This window comes from Salvelinus sp. IW2-2015, linkage group LG26 (assembly GCF_002910315.2).
Source record: "Salvelinus sp. IW2-2015 linkage group LG26, ASM291031v2, whole genome shotgun sequence".
NCBI classification, from domain to species: domain Eukaryota; kingdom Metazoa; phylum Chordata; class Actinopteri; order Salmoniformes; family Salmonidae; genus Salvelinus; species Salvelinus sp. IW2-2015.
In genome coordinates this window covers 3,680,296-3,701,382 of record NC_036866.1, presented here as the reverse complement: position 1 = coordinate 3,701,382, position 21,087 = coordinate 3,680,296, and the positions used below count along the sequence as shown (strand labels likewise).

At 40.4% G+C, this 21,087-nt stretch overlaps 1 protein-coding gene across 3 annotated transcripts in view; it reads left to right on the top strand.

The window, feature by feature from the left end:
* LOC111952885 (PEX5-related protein) overlaps positions 1-21,087 on the top strand; it is an 83,737-nt gene that overhangs the window by 23,336 nt on the left and 39,314 nt on the right. For 2 of the 3 annotated variants that reach the window (XR_002875781.2, XM_070435067.1), the window contains exons 2-7: positions 1,036-1,147; positions 6,257-6,472; positions 7,640-7,763; positions 8,547-8,640; positions 12,506-12,535; positions 14,213-14,308. Coding sequence is in view for 2 of the 3 variants with exons in the window: in XM_070435067.1 (XP_070291168.1) it covers positions 1,036-1,147; positions 6,257-6,472; positions 7,640-7,763; positions 8,547-8,640; positions 12,506-12,535; positions 14,213-14,308 (672 nt within the window). In the remaining variant the exon portion in view is untranslated. The remainder of the gene's footprint in view (positions 1-1,035; positions 1,148-6,256; positions 6,473-7,639; positions 7,764-8,546; positions 8,641-12,505; positions 12,536-14,212; positions 14,309-21,087) is intronic. The other variant, XM_023971875.2, reaches the window with a different exon arrangement.

Below are 21,087 nucleotides of genomic sequence, written 5' to 3'. Positions count from 1 at the left end.
GGGCACTGGGAGAGGTTAGTCTCCTCAGCTAGTCTGGATAGAACACTGGGAGAGGTTAGTCTCCTCAGCTAGTCTGGATAGAACACTGGGAGAGGCAGATAAAGGATTCACAGAGCTAGCATTCAACTGAACTGTGGGTCCTAACATGCTGACTAGACAGAGCATGTGCGTTTGCCATCGCACGCATATTGATTTTGTCCAGACGCGATCAGGAGACTCAAGTTGAAATATCAAAACAAACTCTGAACTAACTATATTAATTTGGGGACAAGTCGAAATGCATGAAACATTCATGGACATTTAGCTAGCTAGCTTGCTGTTGCTAGATAATTTGTCCTGGGATATAAACATTAGGTTGTTATTTTACCTGAAAAAAATGACATTTTTTCTGGATCTTTGTAGAATTTTGACACATTTTGAGTCACACAAAATTGTGAGTTCTCTACTCCGACAATTAATACACAGATGAAAGGTGAAACCTAGTTAATTTCTAGTCATCTCTCCTCCTTCAGTCTTCTTCTTCTGTGGACTTTATATGGCAGTTGGCAACCAACTAAGGTGCATTACCACCACCAACTGGACTGGAGTGGGGACCTTAGTTCATCTTCCAATAACCCACATGGGTACTCTATATGCTCCTAATAACCAATGAGGAGATGGGAGAGGCGGGACTTGCAGCGCATCAAGTGTAAAAAATAGAATCAAGTTCTATTTTAGCACCTGTCTATGCAGACGCTGCAACAGCAGTTTGGATGAAATTATTGAATGACATATATGTGGTCAACGTGGGCAATGTGGTCAGCACGTAAAGGGTAAAACAGAACACTCATGAACTAGTGGGGGATTGGTAGGTCACGTCAGGTCATGTCATCACTTTGTTTGAATTACATGATGCACTGTTTGAAATGGCCAATGAAGTGACACATCACTACATGTTATCATAATGTCTTGGTCACGTTGACATTTACAGGAAAAGGGCCAAAAGGGCATATTTTGTGTGTGATTTTAAGCAGTGTCGTCTGTTTGCACTTGCAGCTGGTGAGTGAGCAACAAGAGAGCCGCCCCCTGCTAAGCCCCTCCATCGACGACTTTCTCTGTGAGACCAAGTGCCATGGCGCTGCCCGCCTAGTGACTTCGAACACAGCAGGTACCTCCACTGACCTCCCTCTCCTCTCTGTCTACCCAGCCCCGACTGCTGTAGTAGCCCCTTCATGCATTGGCGTTTCATAACACGATGACCTATTTCAGACATAATAATAATAATAGTAATAATAATAATAATAAAGCAATGAGCCCCTTTCAAACAGCCCCTTATTTACAACTTTCTTTCATGTATACCCCCTTTTATACATATCAGTTTGATCCAGAAATTTGTGGTGTGGGGTGGTGTGTTTTGTTTAACCATGGGGGGCGGGAGATGTTTGCAATTCAAATAAGATAGCTGTTGAACCCCCTCACTAACTTCAAGCATCGGCTGTCTGAGCAGCATACCGATCGCTGCAGCTGTACACAGCCCATCTGTAAATAGCCCATCCAACAAACTACCTACCTCATCCCCATATTTATTTATTTTCTGCTCTTTTGCACACCAGTATTTCTACTGCACATCCTCATCTGTACATCTATCACTCCAGTGTTAATTGCTAAATTGTAATTATTTCGCCACTATGGCTTATTTATTGCCTTACCTCCTTACTTAATTTGCACACACTATATATAGATTTTTCTATTTTGCTATTGACTGTACGTTTGTTTATCCCATGTGTAACTCTGTGTTGTTGTTTTTGTCGCACTGCTTTGCTTTATCTTGGCCAGGTCGCAGTTGTAAATGAGAACTTGTTCTCAACTAGCTTACCTGGTTAAATAAGGGTGAAATAAATAAAATGAACAATGGAACTGTTAAAGAATTTACCTGGAAAAACAGAGCTCCATTTTCACAGACCCCATATCTGTTTTTTGGTGACAGGGTCTGTATGTGAAAGGGGTATGAGTAACACTATATAAGTTGACTGAAGTGGATGTCATAGAGGGCCACTTTAAAGTTACATCAGGGGGATTGTATTATTGTTTCACGGTGGTCATCAATATTTACTCTACTCAATGCATAATACAAAAGTTCTGACAACAAACCGCAGCAATGTTGCACGATAGCCGTATGGACACAGTCACAGAATGAAGCTCATGTAGCAGATCACCAATTCAGTTTTTACCACGTTATTAATAAGACCTTAAAGTTAAGACCTTAAAGTCAGAAGTTACGGCGGGCTGATGCCTTGCTGTGTCTTCACACTGAGTAGATTGGGATGATTTAAAATGACAGTCATTTAGACGATCGGTTCCCAACTGAAGGTCAATGGTTCCGTAGAGAGTGATTAATAGGAAACAACAGTGACTCACCTGTCAGTAATATCCACAGGTTGAGCTGTCACGATACAAAAGTCTAACACAAATTCTCAACTCTTGACAATAACAATGGACAATTTGATCTCCAATAGGCTAGAAGAAAAAAAACTATCTTGCAAAAGATCCACTGAGACGTCATTGTTCTCTGCGTATCCCCAAACGTTAATGATGTAAATATTGTCATGTTTTTTCACTTATATTTTTAACTTGTGTTTTACTGTCTATTTATCAATGCAATATCCATGTACTGTATTTCAGTGTCAATGACTGCCATGTGGATATTATTATTTAAAAATATATATATATATGATTTACACAAACATGACTTTACCTGACCACAATAAACTGCAATAAAGAACGTTATAACTGTAAGATATTATATGTTCAGATAGAATGTACACGTATCTTCACTAAAAGTAAACTGACCACAACATCCAAAAGACCATGTCAACAATTGAAATAGAAACTTTAACATGGCCATGACAATGTGGACTCAATTCAATTCAATGACTCAATAGCGAAGCTCAGAACACTATGATAGAAACAGTATACTATCCTTCGTATACATACACACAATACACGTCAAATATGCCTTCCAGCTGGCAAGACTATTTGGAGGCAACCTCATCATCTCAAGTAGCCTCAAGGTCATCTCAAGAAGACTCAAGGTCATCCATCTTGGTTTCTTTCAGGACATGGCTTTTCTCCTGACACAGATAACACTTCAGGCGACGTCTCCATCTCCCACAAGCGTTTCCTCTGATTTCTAATTGCATTCCTAATTTGAGGAGCACAGAGATATCAAGGAGCAGCACACACTAATTACCTTCAGATAACATTCAGAGGAGCATCCCGTTCGTTTGTCATAAAACAGCAGTGTGTTATTTACAAAAGGAACTACGTGGGCATTATTTAAGTGTTCTTCACACACTGCAATTGTTATTTACAGAGATATGTGTGTGCACACAGCAGGGGCTGATCATGTCTGTCATTTATCCTTTATTTAACTAGGCAAGTTAGTTAAGAGCAAATTCTTATTTACAACACTGGGTCAATTGTGCAAGGTCCTATGGGACTCCCAATCAAAGCCAGATGTGATACAGCCTGGATTTGAACCAGGGACTGTAGTATAGCCTCTTGCACTGAGATGCATTGCCTTAGACCGCTGCACCACTCGGGAGCCCAGTCGTACGGTGAGGGAAATCACAGCAATGTAATGCTGCGTCTTACAGGTAAGCTAGTTGAGAACAACTGCGACCTGGCCAAGATAAAGCGAAGCAGTGCGACACAAACAACAACACAGAGTTACACATGGAATAAACAAGGGTACCGTCAATAACACAATAGAAAAAAATCTATATACAGTGTGTGCAAATGGCATGAGGAGGTAGGCAATAAATAGGCCATAGTAGCGAAGTAATTATAATTTAGAAAATTAACACTGGAGTGATAGATGAGCAGATGATGATGTGCAAGTAGAGATACTGGTGTGCAAAAGAGCAGAAAAGTAAATAAAAACATGTATGACTGTATTAAGATGGCGTTTTATACTCCCTCACACTTTCTCTAACAAACTAGGTATAACAAATGCAAAAAAGCCACAGTTTAATACACAAAATTGTGCGTTACAAAAGGAACTACATGGACTTTATTAATTGTTCTTCACACACTGTAATTCAGCTATTACCTGACAATAAACTAGCCTTTATTTGTTTTAATCTGGTAAACCTGTCTTTGCAGGTAGCTTAGTGGTTAGTGTTGGGTTAATAACTTAAAGGTTGCTGGATCAATTCCCTGAGCTGACAAGGCAAAAAACTCTTGTTCTGCCCCAGAACAAGGCAGTTAACCCACTATTCCCCAGTAGGCTGTCATTGTAAATAAGAGTTTGTTCTTAACTGACTTTCCTAGTTAAATTAAGGTATTTTTTAAATAGCCGTCTTTTGGATGGGACATTAAACGGGTGTCCTGACCCTCTGTGTTCCCTAAAGATCCCATCCCCAATCTGGCCTTCATACCATCATGGCCACCTAATCATCCTCAGTTTAAAATTGGCTAATTTATCCCCCTCCTCTCCCCTGTAACTATTGCTGTAAATGAGAATGTGTTCTCAGTCAACTTACCTGGTAAAACAAGGGTTAAATAAAAATATAAACAATTCTAAAACTCAACATGGTAATATATTCACAATGTAGATTAATTTACTCCAATAAATTGAGTTTTCGTCTGTATTTGAGATCTAAGATGCCCTTTGACTTGGTAGTTAATTAAACTATTACAATTTTAGTAGACGCTCTTATCCAGAGTAATTAGGGTTAAGTGCCTTGCACAAGGCCACATAGACTGCTTTTTCACCTAGTTGGTTCGGGGATTCAAACGAGCTCCCTTTCGGTTACTGGCCCAACGCTCTTAACCGTTAGACTACCTGCCGCCACTGTTCTTACCTTTATCAAAATGAAACCTGACTATCAGGACATCATTATTCAGGCGGGAAGGGCGTTTTCATTCTCATACTACAGGCTGTGAGTGGTTAAATGAACATTAACTTAAAAAAGAACAAAAAAAGCCTTTACCACTAAAAAAGGGTCCCTGTCCTTGTCTTTACCGGTCTGATGGTCTGGGATTAAATTGCTTAATTTACCAAACAGAAAAGCTCCGCCAGGGCTGCCTTAGCTGTCCACAGTCTGGCCATCAAAGTATACTTAGATCTTCAGTGAGGTTGAGAAACTCCTGGGAGTACCTAACCAGGGGGCAACTGATGGAAATAATACCCTTGACAGGGTATTAACTCAACAATGTGCTGAGAAATGTGAAGTAAAACTGTTACTGATTGTTTTCCAGAGATGCAAATAAAAAATGTGTGTAAATTAACAATGACGTGAAAAATTATGTCTCGTAATGAATCCCTCCTTGAGTCACTAATTTCGGAGTCTGTTGAGGAATGTTAATTAGGTTTGTCTTGACAGCTTTAAGGAAGATGAGTCTCTGTAAAGCAAAGATTTGAACTGATCCACCAAGAAGCTAAACTATACTGAACAAAAATATAAACGCAACAATTTCAACCATTTTACTGAGTTACAGTTCATTACAGTCAATTGAAATGAATTAATTAAGCCCTAATCTATGGATTTCACATGACCGGGCAGGTGCGCAGCCATGGTTTGGCCTGGGAGGGCACAGTTGGGAGCCAGGCCCACCCACTGGGGAGCATGGCTCAGCCAATCAGAATGAGTTTTTCCCCACAAAAGGGCTTAAGTACAGACAGAAATACTCCTCAGTTTCATCAGCTGTCCGGGTGGCTGGTCTCAGACGATCCCTCAGGTGAAGAAGCCGGATGTGGAGGTCCTGGGCTGACGTGGTTACATGTGGTCTGCGGTTGTGAGGCAGGTTGGACGTACTGCCAAATTCTCTAAACGACATTGGAGGCAGCTTATGGTAGAGAAATTAACATTAAATTATCTGGCAACAGCTCTGGTGGACATTCCTGCAGTCAGCATGCTAATTGCACACACCCGCAAAACTTGAAACATCTGTGGCAGATGTGTTGTGTGACAAAAAAGCACATTTTAGAGTGTGCTTTTATTGTCCCCAGCACAACGTGCACATGTGTAATGATCATAATTTAACCAGCTTCTTGATATGCCACACCTGTCAGGTTGATGGGTTATCTTGGCAAAGGATAAATGCTCACTAACAGGGATGTAAACACATTTGTGAACAATATTTGAGAGAAATAAGCTTTTTGTGCGTACAGAACATTTCTGGGATCTTATATTTCAGCTCATGAAACATGGGACCAACACTTTACATGTTGAGTGTATATTTTTGTTCAGTATAGTATGATTTCTCCCTCCAGTTCTGTCCTCCACATTGGACCTATTGGACCTCAGCGAGCCCGGAGAGAGAAGGAACAGCAAGCAGGACAAGAAGAGCCCTCTGTTGTCAYGTGGGGACGGGCCTAAGAACACGCCTCACCGGAAGAAGACGACGGACGAGACAGAGCTGATCCAGGTGGATGTAGAGCAGACTGTCCCCAGCTCACACACTCCTGAAAGAGTGTCACTAGACTCAGGTACACTGGGATCGGTAGTAATTTAGGCAGGTTACGTTAGTGTTCTTGGGCACAGGGACTATGGTGGTCTGCTTGAAACATGTTGGTATTACAGACTGGGAGAGGTTGAAAATGTCAGTGAAGACACTTGCCAGTTGGTCAGCGCATGCTCAGAGTACACGTCCTGGTAATCCGTCTGGCCCTGCGGCCTTGTGAATGTTGACCTGTTTAAAGGTCTTACTCACAGCGGCTGCGGAGAGAGTTTTACTAGTAGCAGTAGTCTTGGTCCTGATTGGATAGCTCAGAGCGTCTGCTCTTTTCTACCCAGATGGTTTACCAGTAGCAGTAGTCTTGGTCCTGATTGGATAGCTCAGAGCGTCTGCTCTTTTCTACCCAGATGGTTTACCACTGAAACTATTGTCAATTTATAGTGATTCCTCATGTCATGTATGAGGGATAGACTATAAACTCTCGATGGCGCTTGTCAGGATAATTTTTTGGTTTGCCCGACTATAATGATCTAAACTGGCTGTTGGACCACAACTATGTCCCTCATCATGTTTAGTGGCCATTGTCACTTTCATATGACTAAACAAACAGCTGTGTAGATGAACACTTAGGTGCATGTTTAAAGGATGATCTCTTACAGCCAATAGTTATGCAGAATTTACTTTGTATCATGTCGTCATGACTACCTAATATCTAGAGCATAACTCATTGCCATTTTCATAACATTAAACCAGGAATGGTATTAGCCTCACGTCCCCAGTCTCCTAAACGCTTAAACGACCTTGCCACATTGAAAAGTTTCCCTTATGAAGTCCAGAGGAGTTGACCTTGTTCATGTTCAAGATCATCCAAAGGAGGATCAGGCAGTAAGTAAGGCCTGTAATGAACAGATCATCTTAAAATAGATTAAGAGGTAACAGCCGATAAGTTTCCCATTAGCAAGTTGAGGAGGTTAAAGCCTTTCACTCTTCAACTGAGTTCTAATAATGCGTAGCAAGTCAGACTATGCTTAGTTTGATTAATTAATGACATATGAGTTTGATAATAACCCTGGGTGTCATTTACAAGAAAAATGCATGTCCCTGTCATGGATCTGTCCAGTTGGCAATTTTATTTTATTTAGCTTTATTTAGCTGGTACCCCGCTGTTAACTGATTTCTCTGTGATTGCTCTTCTCAGTCAACATTGCCTGTCCTTTGGAGAAATGGGAGGAGCTCAACGTCCACACTGAAAGAAACAGCAGCAGAAAGTGGAAATTGGAGAGACGGGGTTCATCGAAAAACTCCTCCAGCGAACTTCTGTGGTAAGTAACCTTCATGCACCTGTTACATCTATGTCAGTTACACATTGCTGTGTCTTTGCAATAAACTCTACACCAGTGGTTCCCAACTCCGGTCCTCCAGTAACCCCAAAAGTAAATATTTTTGTTATGGCCCCGGACATGAACAGCTGATTCTACTTGTCAACTAATCATCAAGCCCTTGACAAGTTGAATCAGGTGTTTTTGTCCGGGGGCTACAACAAAAATGTGTGCTGTTGTGGGTACTGGAGGACCGGAGTTGGGAAACTCTGCTCTACTCACTACACTTCAATATCGCTCTTCACTTTAATTCACTTGAATTGTGAACTAGTTCAAAGTATGCGAGAATATTTTTACCTAAGTGGGGCCACAATCATAGCTATTCTAATGACGGTAGTCTTCTCAGGCACCCCCGCCTCTTTTGTGCATGCTGAAAAGGTCATCTAAAGGACATCCCCTCCCTAATTCACTAGATGTCTGCCTTTCTGTATCTACTGCAGGTGGTATTGGAAATTGTCATTATCACAGAAAAAGGTAACCAAAAAAGCACTCATTCAATTAATCTAGTGTAGTGCAGCCCATTGCGTAAGAGTAGTCGGTCGCTATAAAGACATAACCCTGAGCATACAGTACATTGGAAATAAAGAGCTTTTCGGAAGGTCTGCACACTGTTGAAGCATCATCAAGAAAGCTGAAGAAAGTAAAGTGCTCTGACTTAATCGTGTTTGGGGAGTAATTAATGCATGTATTATTGATTCAACTGTCCTTTCTGTCCTTTCTCTTTAGGTCCATAGACTGCAAAACACAATCAGAGCCACCCTCCAAGAGCTCTTTGGAAGTAAATGCCATAGCAGAGGCCGAGCCAGCTCTAGCATTTCAAGTAAGTGCCTTGGCTATTGAGTCCTGAGTAGTCATTGCTGAGTCAGACCATTATTGTCTCTTCCGTCTGCACTTGAAATCAACAGTCCTTTGAAGTTGAAAGCTTTTTACCCTAAAAAATGTATTGTTTTGATTAAAAGTGTGGTAGGCTTCTACTTGACATGTTGAGAGGACTTTGTTTGATGGAAGTTGATTGGTACTAGGGTTGTAAAACGACCGCAATTTACCTGCAATTTGGGTCATTTTGGAAATTAATAAGTCAAGTTTGTAATTTATTCTTGAATAACTTTTTTTTAAATGAATGAATATAAAAAAATCCATTAATGTGCTTGCTGAAGGCAAAACGCAACTCTATATTTCTTACATACTAATTATTATTATTATTATTATTGTTATTATTATTATTATTATTGTTATTATTATTATTATTCCGCCTGCTCTAGCTATTAAACGATTCAGGCTATTAACATGAAAACAACTTTCAAATGTGCAGACCGCCCCAGCTTAGATTGCTTGAGAAAATATTTTTGACAGTATTTATACTTTTTGTACTACAACAATATTTAAATGAGCTCCAAATGCATTTCAATGACAATAAAAGGGCCATTGATTTACATGGGGAAAATTTCAGCCTGGTCTCATACACTAGTTGTAACATAGTAAAAGTAAATACGATACACTCATATTAGTGTGATATGCTATGTTTGGTATGGTTACATAAGACAGAAGTTTACTTTATAACATGCACATGTAGCAACCCAAAGGTTTCGGGTTTGAATCTCACCATGGACAACTTTAGCATGTTAGCCACTTTGCAACTATTTACTACTTTTTTTAACTACTTTGCAACTACTTAGCATGTTAGCTAACCCTTCCCCTAACCATTTAACCTTATCTTAACCCTAACCCTAACCCCTAGCCTAGCTAACGTTAGCCACCTAGCTAACATTAGCTTAATTGGAATTCGTAACATCATATGTATTGCAAATTCTTAACATATTGTACGAATTGCAATTCGTAATATATCATCCAAATTGTAATTCGTAAACATACAGTATCATACGAAATAGATCATGGACATCCATAAATTAATACATACCATACGAAACGTAACATATTATACTAAATGGAGGAGATAGATTTACATTTACTATGTTATGTCTACCCCTGAGTCCAGATTGAACATTTTGGCACGTTTCTCCTCTTAAACTGTTTAAACTATCAACACCAAACCAAAGTTGAGATGTTCAAATTGCTTTCGTTCAGATTAGATTGCTTGCATTCTGAATTTTTATACCATTTATACTTTTTGAACTATAATCATTTTAAATGTTCCTAAAAGCTCCATAGGCTTGAATGGGAGGTATTTGGATTCGCCGCTGGTCTTACATCGTTTAAGCGATCAACGTCAAACCAACGCTGAGATGTTCCTTGCATTCCGATTTTTTTAATGCTTTTTTTTACTATAACCATTTAAAATCTGCATAAAATGTCCAAGCTAGAGACACAAAACCAACTTTCTCATGGTCAGGCTATCCTAACGTCAAATTCTAACAAAACTATAACTATATAATTGTGCACAAATTTGCATTAAATAACTCACCAACAGCAACTAGAGACACAAAACCAACCTTTACATGTTTCATACTATCCTGTCTTATCCTATCCAATCAACCGATCAACCAATCAATCAATCTTTCCATTTACCTACTTTTTCAACTATCATTTCTACTGCAGTCACTACCACTACTATATTTCACAACCATAAATACTTTAAAACAAGCTAGCAAGCACACCACATTTTCTTCAGAAAAATGTACCTTTCTATTTTGTTCTAAATATTTTTTTTACTACCGTTCAAAAGTTTGGGGTCACTTAGAAATGTCCTTGTTTTCCATGAAAACACACATGAAATGAGTTGCAAAATGAATAGGAAATATAGTCAAGATGTTGATAAGGTTATAAATAATGATTTAAAAAATAATAATAATTGTGTCCTTCAAACTTTGCTTTCGTCAAAGAATCCTCCATTTGCAGCAATTACAGCCTTGCAGACCTTTGGCATTCTAGTTGTCAATTTGTTGAGGTAATCTGAAGAGATTTCACCCCATGCTTCATGAAGCACCTCCCACAAGTTGGATTGGCTTGATGGGCACTTCTTACGTACCATACGGTCAAGCTGCATAGTTTGTAGCTGTGCTTTGGGTTATTGTCCTGTTGTAGGAGGAAATTGGCTCCAATTAAGTGCTGTCCACAGGGTATGGCATGGCGTTGCAAAATGGAGTGAAAGCCTTCCTTCTTCAAGATCCCTTTTGCCCTGTACAAATCTCCCACTTTACCACCACCAAAGCATCACATCACCATCACATTGCCTCCACCATGCTTGACAGATGGCGTCAAGCACTCCTCCAGTATCTTTTCATTTTTTCTGCATCTCACGAATGTTCTTCTTTGTGATCTGAACCCCTCAAACTTAGATTCGTCTGTCCATAACAGATTCGTCTGTCCATTCCAATCTTCCTCTGTCCAGTGTCTGTGTTATTTTGCCCATCTTAATCTTTATTTTTTATTGGCCAGTCTGAGATATGGCTTTTTCTTTGTAATTCTGTCTAGGCCAGCATCCCGGAAAGGCCTCTTCACTGTTGACGTTAAGACTGGTGTTTTGCGGGTGCTATTTAATGAAGCTGCCAGTTGAGAACTTGTGAGGTGTCTATTTCTCAAACTAGACACTCTAATGTACTTGTCCTCAGTTGTGCACCGGGGCCTCCCACCCCTCTTTCTATTCTGGTTAGGGCCAGTTTGCGCTGTTCTGTGAAGGGAATAGTACACAGCGTTGTACCAGATCTTCAGTTTCTTGGCAATTTCTGGCATGGAATAGCCTTAATTTCTCAGAACAAGAATAGACTGACGAGTTTCAGAAGAAAGTGCTTTGTTTCTGGCCATTTTGAGCCTGTAATCGAACCCACAAATGCTGATTCTCCAGATACTCAACTAGTCTAAAGAAGGCCAGTTTTATTGCTTCTTTAATCAGGACAACAGTTTTGAGCTGTGCTAACATAATTGCAAAAGGGGTTTCTAATGATCAATTAGCCTTTTAAAATGATAACTTGGATTACCTAACACAACGTGCCATTGAAACACAGGAGTGATAGAGTAGATATTCCATAAAAAATCTGCTGTTTCCAGCTACAATAGTCATTTACAACATTAACAATGTCTACACTGTATTTCTGATCAATTTGATGTTATTTTAATGGACAAAAATGTGCTTTTCTTTCAAAAACAAGGACATTTCTAAGTGACCCCAAACTTTTGAACGGTAGCGTATATCTGTGTATTTTTCTTGAGTTTCTAGTGGATAGACCATATGGCTCAAGAGAAAATACCCTAATTAATTAAACAATCTTTGAATCAACAATGACATAATTTGCAATTAACTCTGCAACTCTTCCAACTATTGAATTTTTCACAACTGCCACCAGTTCAGCACCATGACATTTACAACAAACATATGATATTTAACATAATAAAATAAATAAAAACGTGTACAAAATATAATAGTCTTCACTGAGTTGATGGGTTATATCAAGGATAATGTTTCACACCTTTGTCATTCTATTTTTCATATTTAAAACATTTTATTTTATTATTTTTGTATATTTTGCATGTTATGAAAATTACTTAAAATCCTTAAAAGTAAAAAAAATCTGTAGTTTACTGGTACATTTCCAAAGTTACCAGTAACTTTGCAACCCTAATTGAGATGCATGCAAAACCATAATTCCAGTCACTGTACTGGATCCCTGTGATGTGACCGTGTTTTAACCCGCCATCTTGTGCTAACACCTCATATTCTTCCATTACAGCTCAACAGACAGTATATTAGTGGAAGACATGTAAGCCCCTCTATGCATCCTTTCCTATAATATCAAAAGACATTTGCACTGAACAGACAACATCACCACAGAATCCAAAACAGAAGAAATATGTGTTGACGGTCCCGCAACAAGGGTAACGTTTTGGATGACAAAAGTAATTCAACCGAGAGGGGTCCATGTTGGCTTTTTAAATTGTTCCTTTGTGGTGCTCTGAGGTCCAAATGTCGAGCGCTTCCCTCCTCAGTGGCCGTGGTCTCTATACAGGTTAATCTGAGACTCCTGTTACTATCCGACCATTATTAGATGAATAGATCATGAGTAATTCAGTAGCCTTACTCTGAGCCCATTCAAGCCCACAGTGTATCTCACAGAGACCGGCTAAGCAACCTCTAAATAATAGATTTTGGATTAAAGATGGCCACCGAAGATGGGGAGTTATACGCAAACAAACGCTACATTTGTTTCACCCCAGGGGAACCATTGTAAGTCACCGACAGCGATACTGTAAACAGCGGCTTTGGTTTCCTTTACTTGGCAGGTGGTCACGCACGCAATATGTTGACAGAGGAATGATGTCAAATCAAAATAAATAAAACATGTATTTGTCACATGCTTCGTAAACAACAGGTGTTTCGTAAACTAACAGTGAAATGCTTACTTACGGGCCTGTTCCGAATAACACAGGGAGAAAAATAGAAAGATAATAATGCAATGAATAAATACAATGAGTAATGATAACTTGGCTATATATGAAAAAAGACTAAAACCGACTAAAATCCTTCACACCTCCCTACAGCTTTCCTGTACCACTGGGCCTTGACATTTTGCACACAACAGCATGTAGAACTGCTTGGAAAGCTGAGAAATAAACTTTAGACACTGCACGTTTTTTACGTTTTTTTCCTTTTTACCATTTTAAATTGCATGACGTAGTAGGCAACATTAAGTGGGCGGAAGCTAATTCTCTGGAGGCCATTAATATCTAGATAAGCCAACTTCAATTAGACCTCGCATAAATCGTGTCCTTCTAATGGCCAGCTATGGAAATGGAACATGGAATGTTACAGGTAATGGCTGAGCTGACACCAGGTTTTACAGAACAGATTAGTCATCAGAATGTGACAACCAGGCAGCTGTGGCAGTGGGAGGCCACTGACTTGCATTCTACCTGAGAGCTACAAAATGTCTCCCTGTACGGAACATGTACTTCATTTTAATTCCTTGGTCTCCATAATTGATTCCCTAGCCTTAGGCTACAGACATCACCAGTTACTCTAGTAATGCACTACATCCTAACACATTACACTATTTCAGCACAATTAATATTTGGTACCAGTTTTGCTAGATATGTTGCGCAGTCACAAAACATGTATACATATACACAAAGTACAACACATGTAGAAATGCAAACTGGTCCACTTCTTTTCAAAAGCAGCACGAGGCATTGTCAGATGCTATAACAATGCTACCATCAGCACATTTCAGGGTTATGAGCATGTCAAAGGCTTGCCAAGGCAGAGATATTTACCCCTCCCTGGGGAAGGCAGAGATGGCTGACCCTGCACCCCTCTCTGTCTGTCTGTCTCCTCTCCTTTCGCCTGGCTGTGTGTGTTTGTGTTTGTGTTTGTGTGTGTGTGTGTGTGTGTGTGTGTGTGTGTGTGTGTGTGTGTGTGTGTGTGTGTGTGTGTGAGACAGGGCCGTTTGAGTAAAGAGCGGTTCGGTGGCGGTGCCCTCCTGTCCAGAAACCAGTCCCTGGAGGAAGAGTTTGAGCGAGCCAAGGCAGCTGTGGAGGTAAGAGGAGGGGGATTGAGTTTGAGCGAGCCAAGGCAGCTGTGGAGGTAAGAGGAAGGGGATTGAGTTTGAGCACACCAAGGCAGCGGTCGAGCTAGGGCTGTGGCGGTCCTGAAATTTTATCAGCCGGTAATTAACATAAATACATATAGCATCTCTGGGCTTCCACGCATAGCCTACAAGCCACCGATGCGGACTTTTGGAACATCTACATTTTAAAAAGTCTAATAAATCCATTTAATATACAGGGCAACACTGTTCCTGGAGTGCCACAGCTACTGCAGGATTTTGTTCCAACTACAAACCACACCTGATCAACTGAGCTAATTGATCAGCTCAGTTATTGACTAAATTCAACTACATTTTAAAAAAAACATGAAGTGCATGAGGCACTCCAGGACCATGGTTACCTATCCCTGGCCTACACCGTCACAATAAATCCATTATTTATTTTAAGCAGGTCTAAAGAAACATTATGACGTAGCCTATTTCAGAAGAACAGAATAGCATATTCTGAGTCGTCCTTATGTTAGGCCCTGATCTGGCTATGCCATATGGCTGTGGGATACACTAGTTCATTTTAAATAAAGGTAAAAAAATAAATAATAAAGATTAGCTTATAATTCCTGTTGCATTATTTTATATTATTTTAAATAAGAAGAATACTACTGAACATAGCTGAATCAAATTTCCAAGGGATGGCACACATTCCGCTATTCTGCGTTAAGCTGTTTACATAGTGATAACTTGAAACAGGTCCACCTATGCTTAATTAGAGTTATTTATGCAACGTTAGTTAAAAAACCTTAGGCTATATGTTTTGATTACTAATAAATTGTAAGGCTGCATGATGTGACTCTAATGATGATTTGAAACATGTTGCGTGACAGGCCTGTATTTGATCTGCTGTTTCCTACGCAGGCTTCACACACTTACATCAGTCTCTCATTCACAATTTCACAAGCACTTTATAATATTCTCACCCAACAGACAATTCTAAATGTAATATGTTCTTTACATATAGCCTAATATATGTGTGGAATGATTTTTGATTTAGAATGGCCCACGAAAACAAACAAAAAAATCTGTAGCCTGCACTCGAATAGCGAATGGAGGAAGCGCTTCCCGCGGTTACGTTTTGAATATGCCAGGTAAGCTACGCCAGTTGTAAAGCAGATTAATGTGCTTAAGTTGAACCCTCTCAGTCCCGAGAGCCCAGAAAAATAGGGCCTTTTTATTTATCTGCCTGACCAGTCCTTATTTTTAGCCTCATAATGAAGTGTTTTACCATGTTCTTTTCAGGACAACCAGGGCTACAAGTAGAACACAACAGTATTTGACATAAACAGTTGTATTCATGAGTTTTAATGACAAATGTCAATACAACAAATAAGGTCCGCCAAAGCAAAAACAAAGACAATGCATATGAATGCTGTAAGTACATAAATGGTTTGACCAGTGGGAAATTAATATCCAACTATTCAGTGACAACTGTGTGGAGTTTGTGACAGCAACTATGTGAGCTTATTACAGTATTATAGACACTATGTCCATGGATTACCTGTGATCTTCTGTGTAGAAGAACCCCTTACCTTCTAGCGACTCTTGTCTAGTTTGTGAGCATCATAGAGCGATACATGTTACATTTGTTCGTGAGAGTCTCAGCTTTTCATATATAGGTTTTAATAGATTGTGGCTCAAACCATTCGGACTCTACAGCCGTTTYTGTAAACAGACCCGGCCCCGGGCTCCAGCGGTATCCGCCCTTGTCTCACAAACACCGCTTTAGCTCAGCCTCCCGTTAATCACACAGACTAATGGTGGATGCAGAAGAAATAAATACATTCCGTTGTTTAAAAGGCGTCACGTGGGGCTCATTGGGTTAAGAATTGAACAATAAAAATAGCAGCACAAGAAATCTGTGAACCTCTTCTAAATGGTGGCCAGTCAAACCTCTGTTTTCACACGCGATTGCACAATAACTGGACAGGAACCCTCCTCTTTTTAATAGAGGCCATCACTCTGTTTTCACAAGCGATTGCACAATGACTGGGCTTGTAAAAACACATGTAGACTATTGGCTCTCCATCCCTGTTCCATGAGTCCCAGGCCTATATGCTATGCTTAGAGTTACAGTATTTGGCCACTTTAGTTGTGATGCAAACCAAAACACATAGGCCTATGGACTAGGCTACATCCAGGCTGTATCACACCCGGCCGTGATTGGGAGTCCCATAGGGCGGCGCACAATTGGCCCAGCGTCGTCCGGGTTTGGCCAGTGTAGGTCGTCATTGTAAATAAGAATTTGTTCTTAACTGACTTGCCTAGTTAAATAAAGGTTAAATAAAAAATACACAAATGAACATGATGCATGCGACTATGATTTGAAAAAGTTGCAAACAAATGCATACGCTGTTTCTTGCCTCAGACTGCACACTCTGGGCATAATTCACAATTGATCATATTTTCACCCAGGCTATTCTTAATCTAATCTTGTTTTTATAGTATACTAAATAATATATGTGTGAAATTAGTTTTCATTTTGAATGGGCCATTATCGTGTGCACTTGAATAGCGAATGGAGGATGGTTAGCCAGGTAGGCTACTCCAGTTTCAAAGCAAAGCAAGGTGCTTAATATTAGGAAAGTTGAGAAATAAATATAGTAGGCCTAGCCTATAAAAAGCTGATGGGAACCTCTTCATTTTAGTAGAGGCCATCACTGTTTTCTCACGCAATTGCAAAGCCAATAGAAATGTTGCACAACATGGGCTCATTGGGCTCTCATGGAGTGTTTGATTAGATTTTCGAACGCATTAGCATTGATGTCAGAGTGATTAGAAGGACAATAGACCACTGAGTACCAGGCAGTTAGCGACTGGTGGTTAACAAGTTTGGTAGGCTACTAATGACCATCAGCTGCATCAAAGCGCAGTTTTGGAGAAGTTTAGTTACTGTAACTCAACAGTCACATGAAATTTGACTGCGGTCATGACTGGTGACTGGCGGTAATACGGTCACCGTAACAGCCCTATGTTGAGGTAAGCGGTGAGGGATTTCGGACACCTTACCTGTATACGGTCAGTCAACTGCACCTGGGCCATTCAAGCATTTCACTCTTGAATTGTTCCTGAAGATAGAGACAACAAGGTGTAATCATAATATAGCAGAAGCACACATTGAAGGTACTGCTTCATGTGATTTGCCTGAGTTACTTTGCCTGAGACCCGAAGACTTCCCAGAGCTAATGCTTAGACTTTAGCACAGTAAGCTAACACAGTCTTATGGTGTGAAGGATGTTGGGTTTCAAACCTCTCCGTTCACACTCACAGAGTAGAGCTTCTTAACCCCCAGGTTAATCTCAATAGTTTGTCTCCTCTTCATTTAGAGCTGCTGTGATAGAACTGGGCAAGTTAGACAACTTTAAGTAGCCATCCATCTACCATATTGCTTCTGTCCACAGGCCAGTGCAGAGGAGACAGGGAGAAAAAGCCACTTGAAACTATTGAGATGCAGCCCTTCTGTCCTACAGATAAATGTTGATGCTGATTGGTTCGAGTCATTGAGGTTTAAACCAATAAGCTACAGTGATATCACATACTGCAATAAGCCTGAGAACTAAGTTGAACTCCATCGTTAGCGACAAATACGTCCATGAGACAGTTTCTAATATCACTTTCCGACTTCGCTGTTCAAGCCCATTATCCTTACCGTCTTTGATAATCGTTGGTATAATAACACTGTCTACTTGAAGCTGCTTTTAGGTTGATTTATTTTTGATTGATTATCTCTGTGCAAAATTATCTCCGTTGTGACTGTGTGCTACCTCGCTCCCAATGACACTCGCTATCAGCATTATAGTCCATACTAAATGCACCAGCTCGAGGTCATGGGAGTTTCCACCATCTAACAATAGGAAAGTAAATGGGTCAGCCATTGTGGAGCCAGACATATCAGGTAAAACAGCAGGGGAGGCACAGTCACCGTAATTAGATATAGCTAGGTAGATTCATCATAGGACTATGTGATTATAGGAGCTCTTCAGCTGTGGTGCTCCCATCCATTGAGAATTAGGAGAACAAAGCTAGTGGTCCCATCAGTGACCAGATAGGCTGCAATTATATGAAACATGGAAATGTCTCTGAGTATGTATCAGGCTTTGAATAATACCTTTTGGTTCAAAACTCATGCTGATTTGGTCCACTGATGAGTTTTCACCTTTGAAGGCCGTCTGGTGAAAACAGATATGCTCTACAATGGTATGAAGAGACACCATTACAAACAGCTTCAATTCAAGAGAGAGATCCAGATATTGTTATGGGAAAATAGTAATGAGGGAATGATGCAATTCAAATTCCATTGACACAGAGCAATAATAGAAGGCGATTGCATTCTGTGATTGGAATTAGTGCCTCAGCAATGGAATAATTTAATATCGAAATTTTAAAAAATCACCCCCACTCAGTCGATCCCTCAGGTGAAGAAGCTGAATGTGGAGGTCCTGTTTTGACGTGGTTACACATGGTCTGCGGTTGTGAGGCTGGTTGGACGTACTGCCAAATTCTCTAAAACGACATTGGAGGCAGCTTATGGTAGAGAAATTAACATTACATTCTCTGGCAACAGCTCTGGTGGATATTCCTGCAGTCAGCATGCCAATTACACACTCCCTCAAAACTTGTGACATCTGTGGCATTGTGTTGTGTGCACATTTTAAAGTGGCCTTTTATTGTTCCCAGCACAAAGTGCACCTGTGTAATGATCATGCTGTTTAATCAGCTTCTTGATATGCCACACCTGTTAGGTGTATGGATTATCTTGGCAAAGGAGAAATGCTCACTAACAGGGATGTAAACACATTTGTGTAAAACAATTGAGAAAAGTAAGCTTTTTGTACATATGGAACATTTCTGGGATTTTTTATTTCAGCTCATGAAACATGGGACCAACACTTTACATGTTGCGTTTATATTTTTGTTCAGTGTAGAAGCACCTTTGGCGGTGATTACAGCTTTGAGTCATCTTGGGTGTGTCTGTATCAGCTTCACACATCTGGATTTGGGGATTTTCTCCCATTCTACCTTTCAGAATTTCTCGAGCTCTGTTAAGTTAGATGGGGAGCGGCAGTGATCAGCAATCTTCAAGTCTTTCCACAGACTTTCAATGGGATTCAAGTCTGGGCTTTGGCTGGGCCAGTCTTTCACATTCTTGTTCTGAAGCCATTCCAGTGTTGCTTTGGCTGTATGCTTGGGGTCATTGTCCTGTTGGAATGTAAATCTTCGCCCCAGTCTACGGTCGTTTGCACTCTGAAGCAGGTTCTCATCATGGATTTTCCTGTATTTGGCTCCAATCATTGTTGGCTCTATCCTTACCAGTCTCCCAGTCCCTTCCGCTGAAAAGCATCCACATAGCACGATGCTACCATCACCATGATTTCTGAACAGGGATGGTGCTAGACGTGTGATGACTCTGGCTTTTTCTCAGGAGTGGCTTCCATTTGGCCACTCTCCCATAAAGCCCAGATTGGTGAAGTTTAATTTTGTATTTTTATTTAACCTTTATTTAACTAGACAAGTTCTGTAGAGACTGTTGTCCTTCTGGCAGGTTCTCCCATCTCAGCTATGGAATTCTGTAGTTCTGCAGGTCATTGGGTTCTTGGTCACCTCCCTGAGGCAGAATCTGGGTAGTTCCATATTTTTTTCAAATTCCCAATGATGGAGACCACTGTGCTCTTGGAAACTTTCAACACACTAGACATTTTTTTATACCCAGATATATGCCTCAACACAATCTCAGAGATTTACGGACAGTTCCTTGGACTTCGTGGTATAGTTTCTGCTCTGACATGCACTGTCAACTGTGGAACCTTATATAGACGTGTGTTTCTTTCTAAATCATGACCAAACAAGTGAATTGGCCACAGGTAGACTCCACAGGTAGACTCCACAGGTAGACTCCACAGGTAGATTCCACAGGTAGACTCCACAGGTAGACTCCACAGGTAGACTCCAATTCTAGTGACATCTCAAGGATGATCACATGCAAGTGGATGCACCTGAGCTCAATTTGGAGTGCAAATTGATGTGAATACTTAGCAAAGGGGTGTGAATACTTACGTAAATTAGATATGTCTCTATTTCATTTTCAATACATTTTCTAAAATGTCTAAAAACATGTTTTCACTTTGTCATTATGGGGTATTGTGTGTAGATGGGCGAATTCAGGCTGTAACACAACATAATGTGGAATAAGTCAAGGGGTATGAATACTTTATAAAGGCACTTGTATCTCCACTATTCTCTTAGAGAAGGTGTAAGTAGTGCTCCTGTTCAACGGACATGTCCTGTTTTGACTGATGTGTGCGACCTGGGGCCTATTGCGTTACATGTGCTGTACTGAAGGCTACAGTACGATGTTACACACGGACGTATCTGGGAAGGTCAATGAATAATGGAGTAAAGATAGGAATACAGTGAGAAAGTGTTGGGAAGCTCCCCAAAAAGGAGTGCTTGTCCCACTTAGGGATCACTTCCCAATGTGAGGGATGTCGGAGTTAATGATGTCTTGTTGGAGACTCTGAGCCATAAGTCCCAGGCTCTCAAATCACATGGATTAGTATACAAGTGCTTGTCTCAGGGCAGGTAATTCCGAGAAGTGATGATATTTGGAGATGCACCCGGACAAATGTTGGATCGATTGGTAACTGTATCCCGGAGCGTCAATTGGGGGCCTGAGACACTTTTGGCTCGGTCAGCAATTCTGGCTTGGACTGTCGATATCG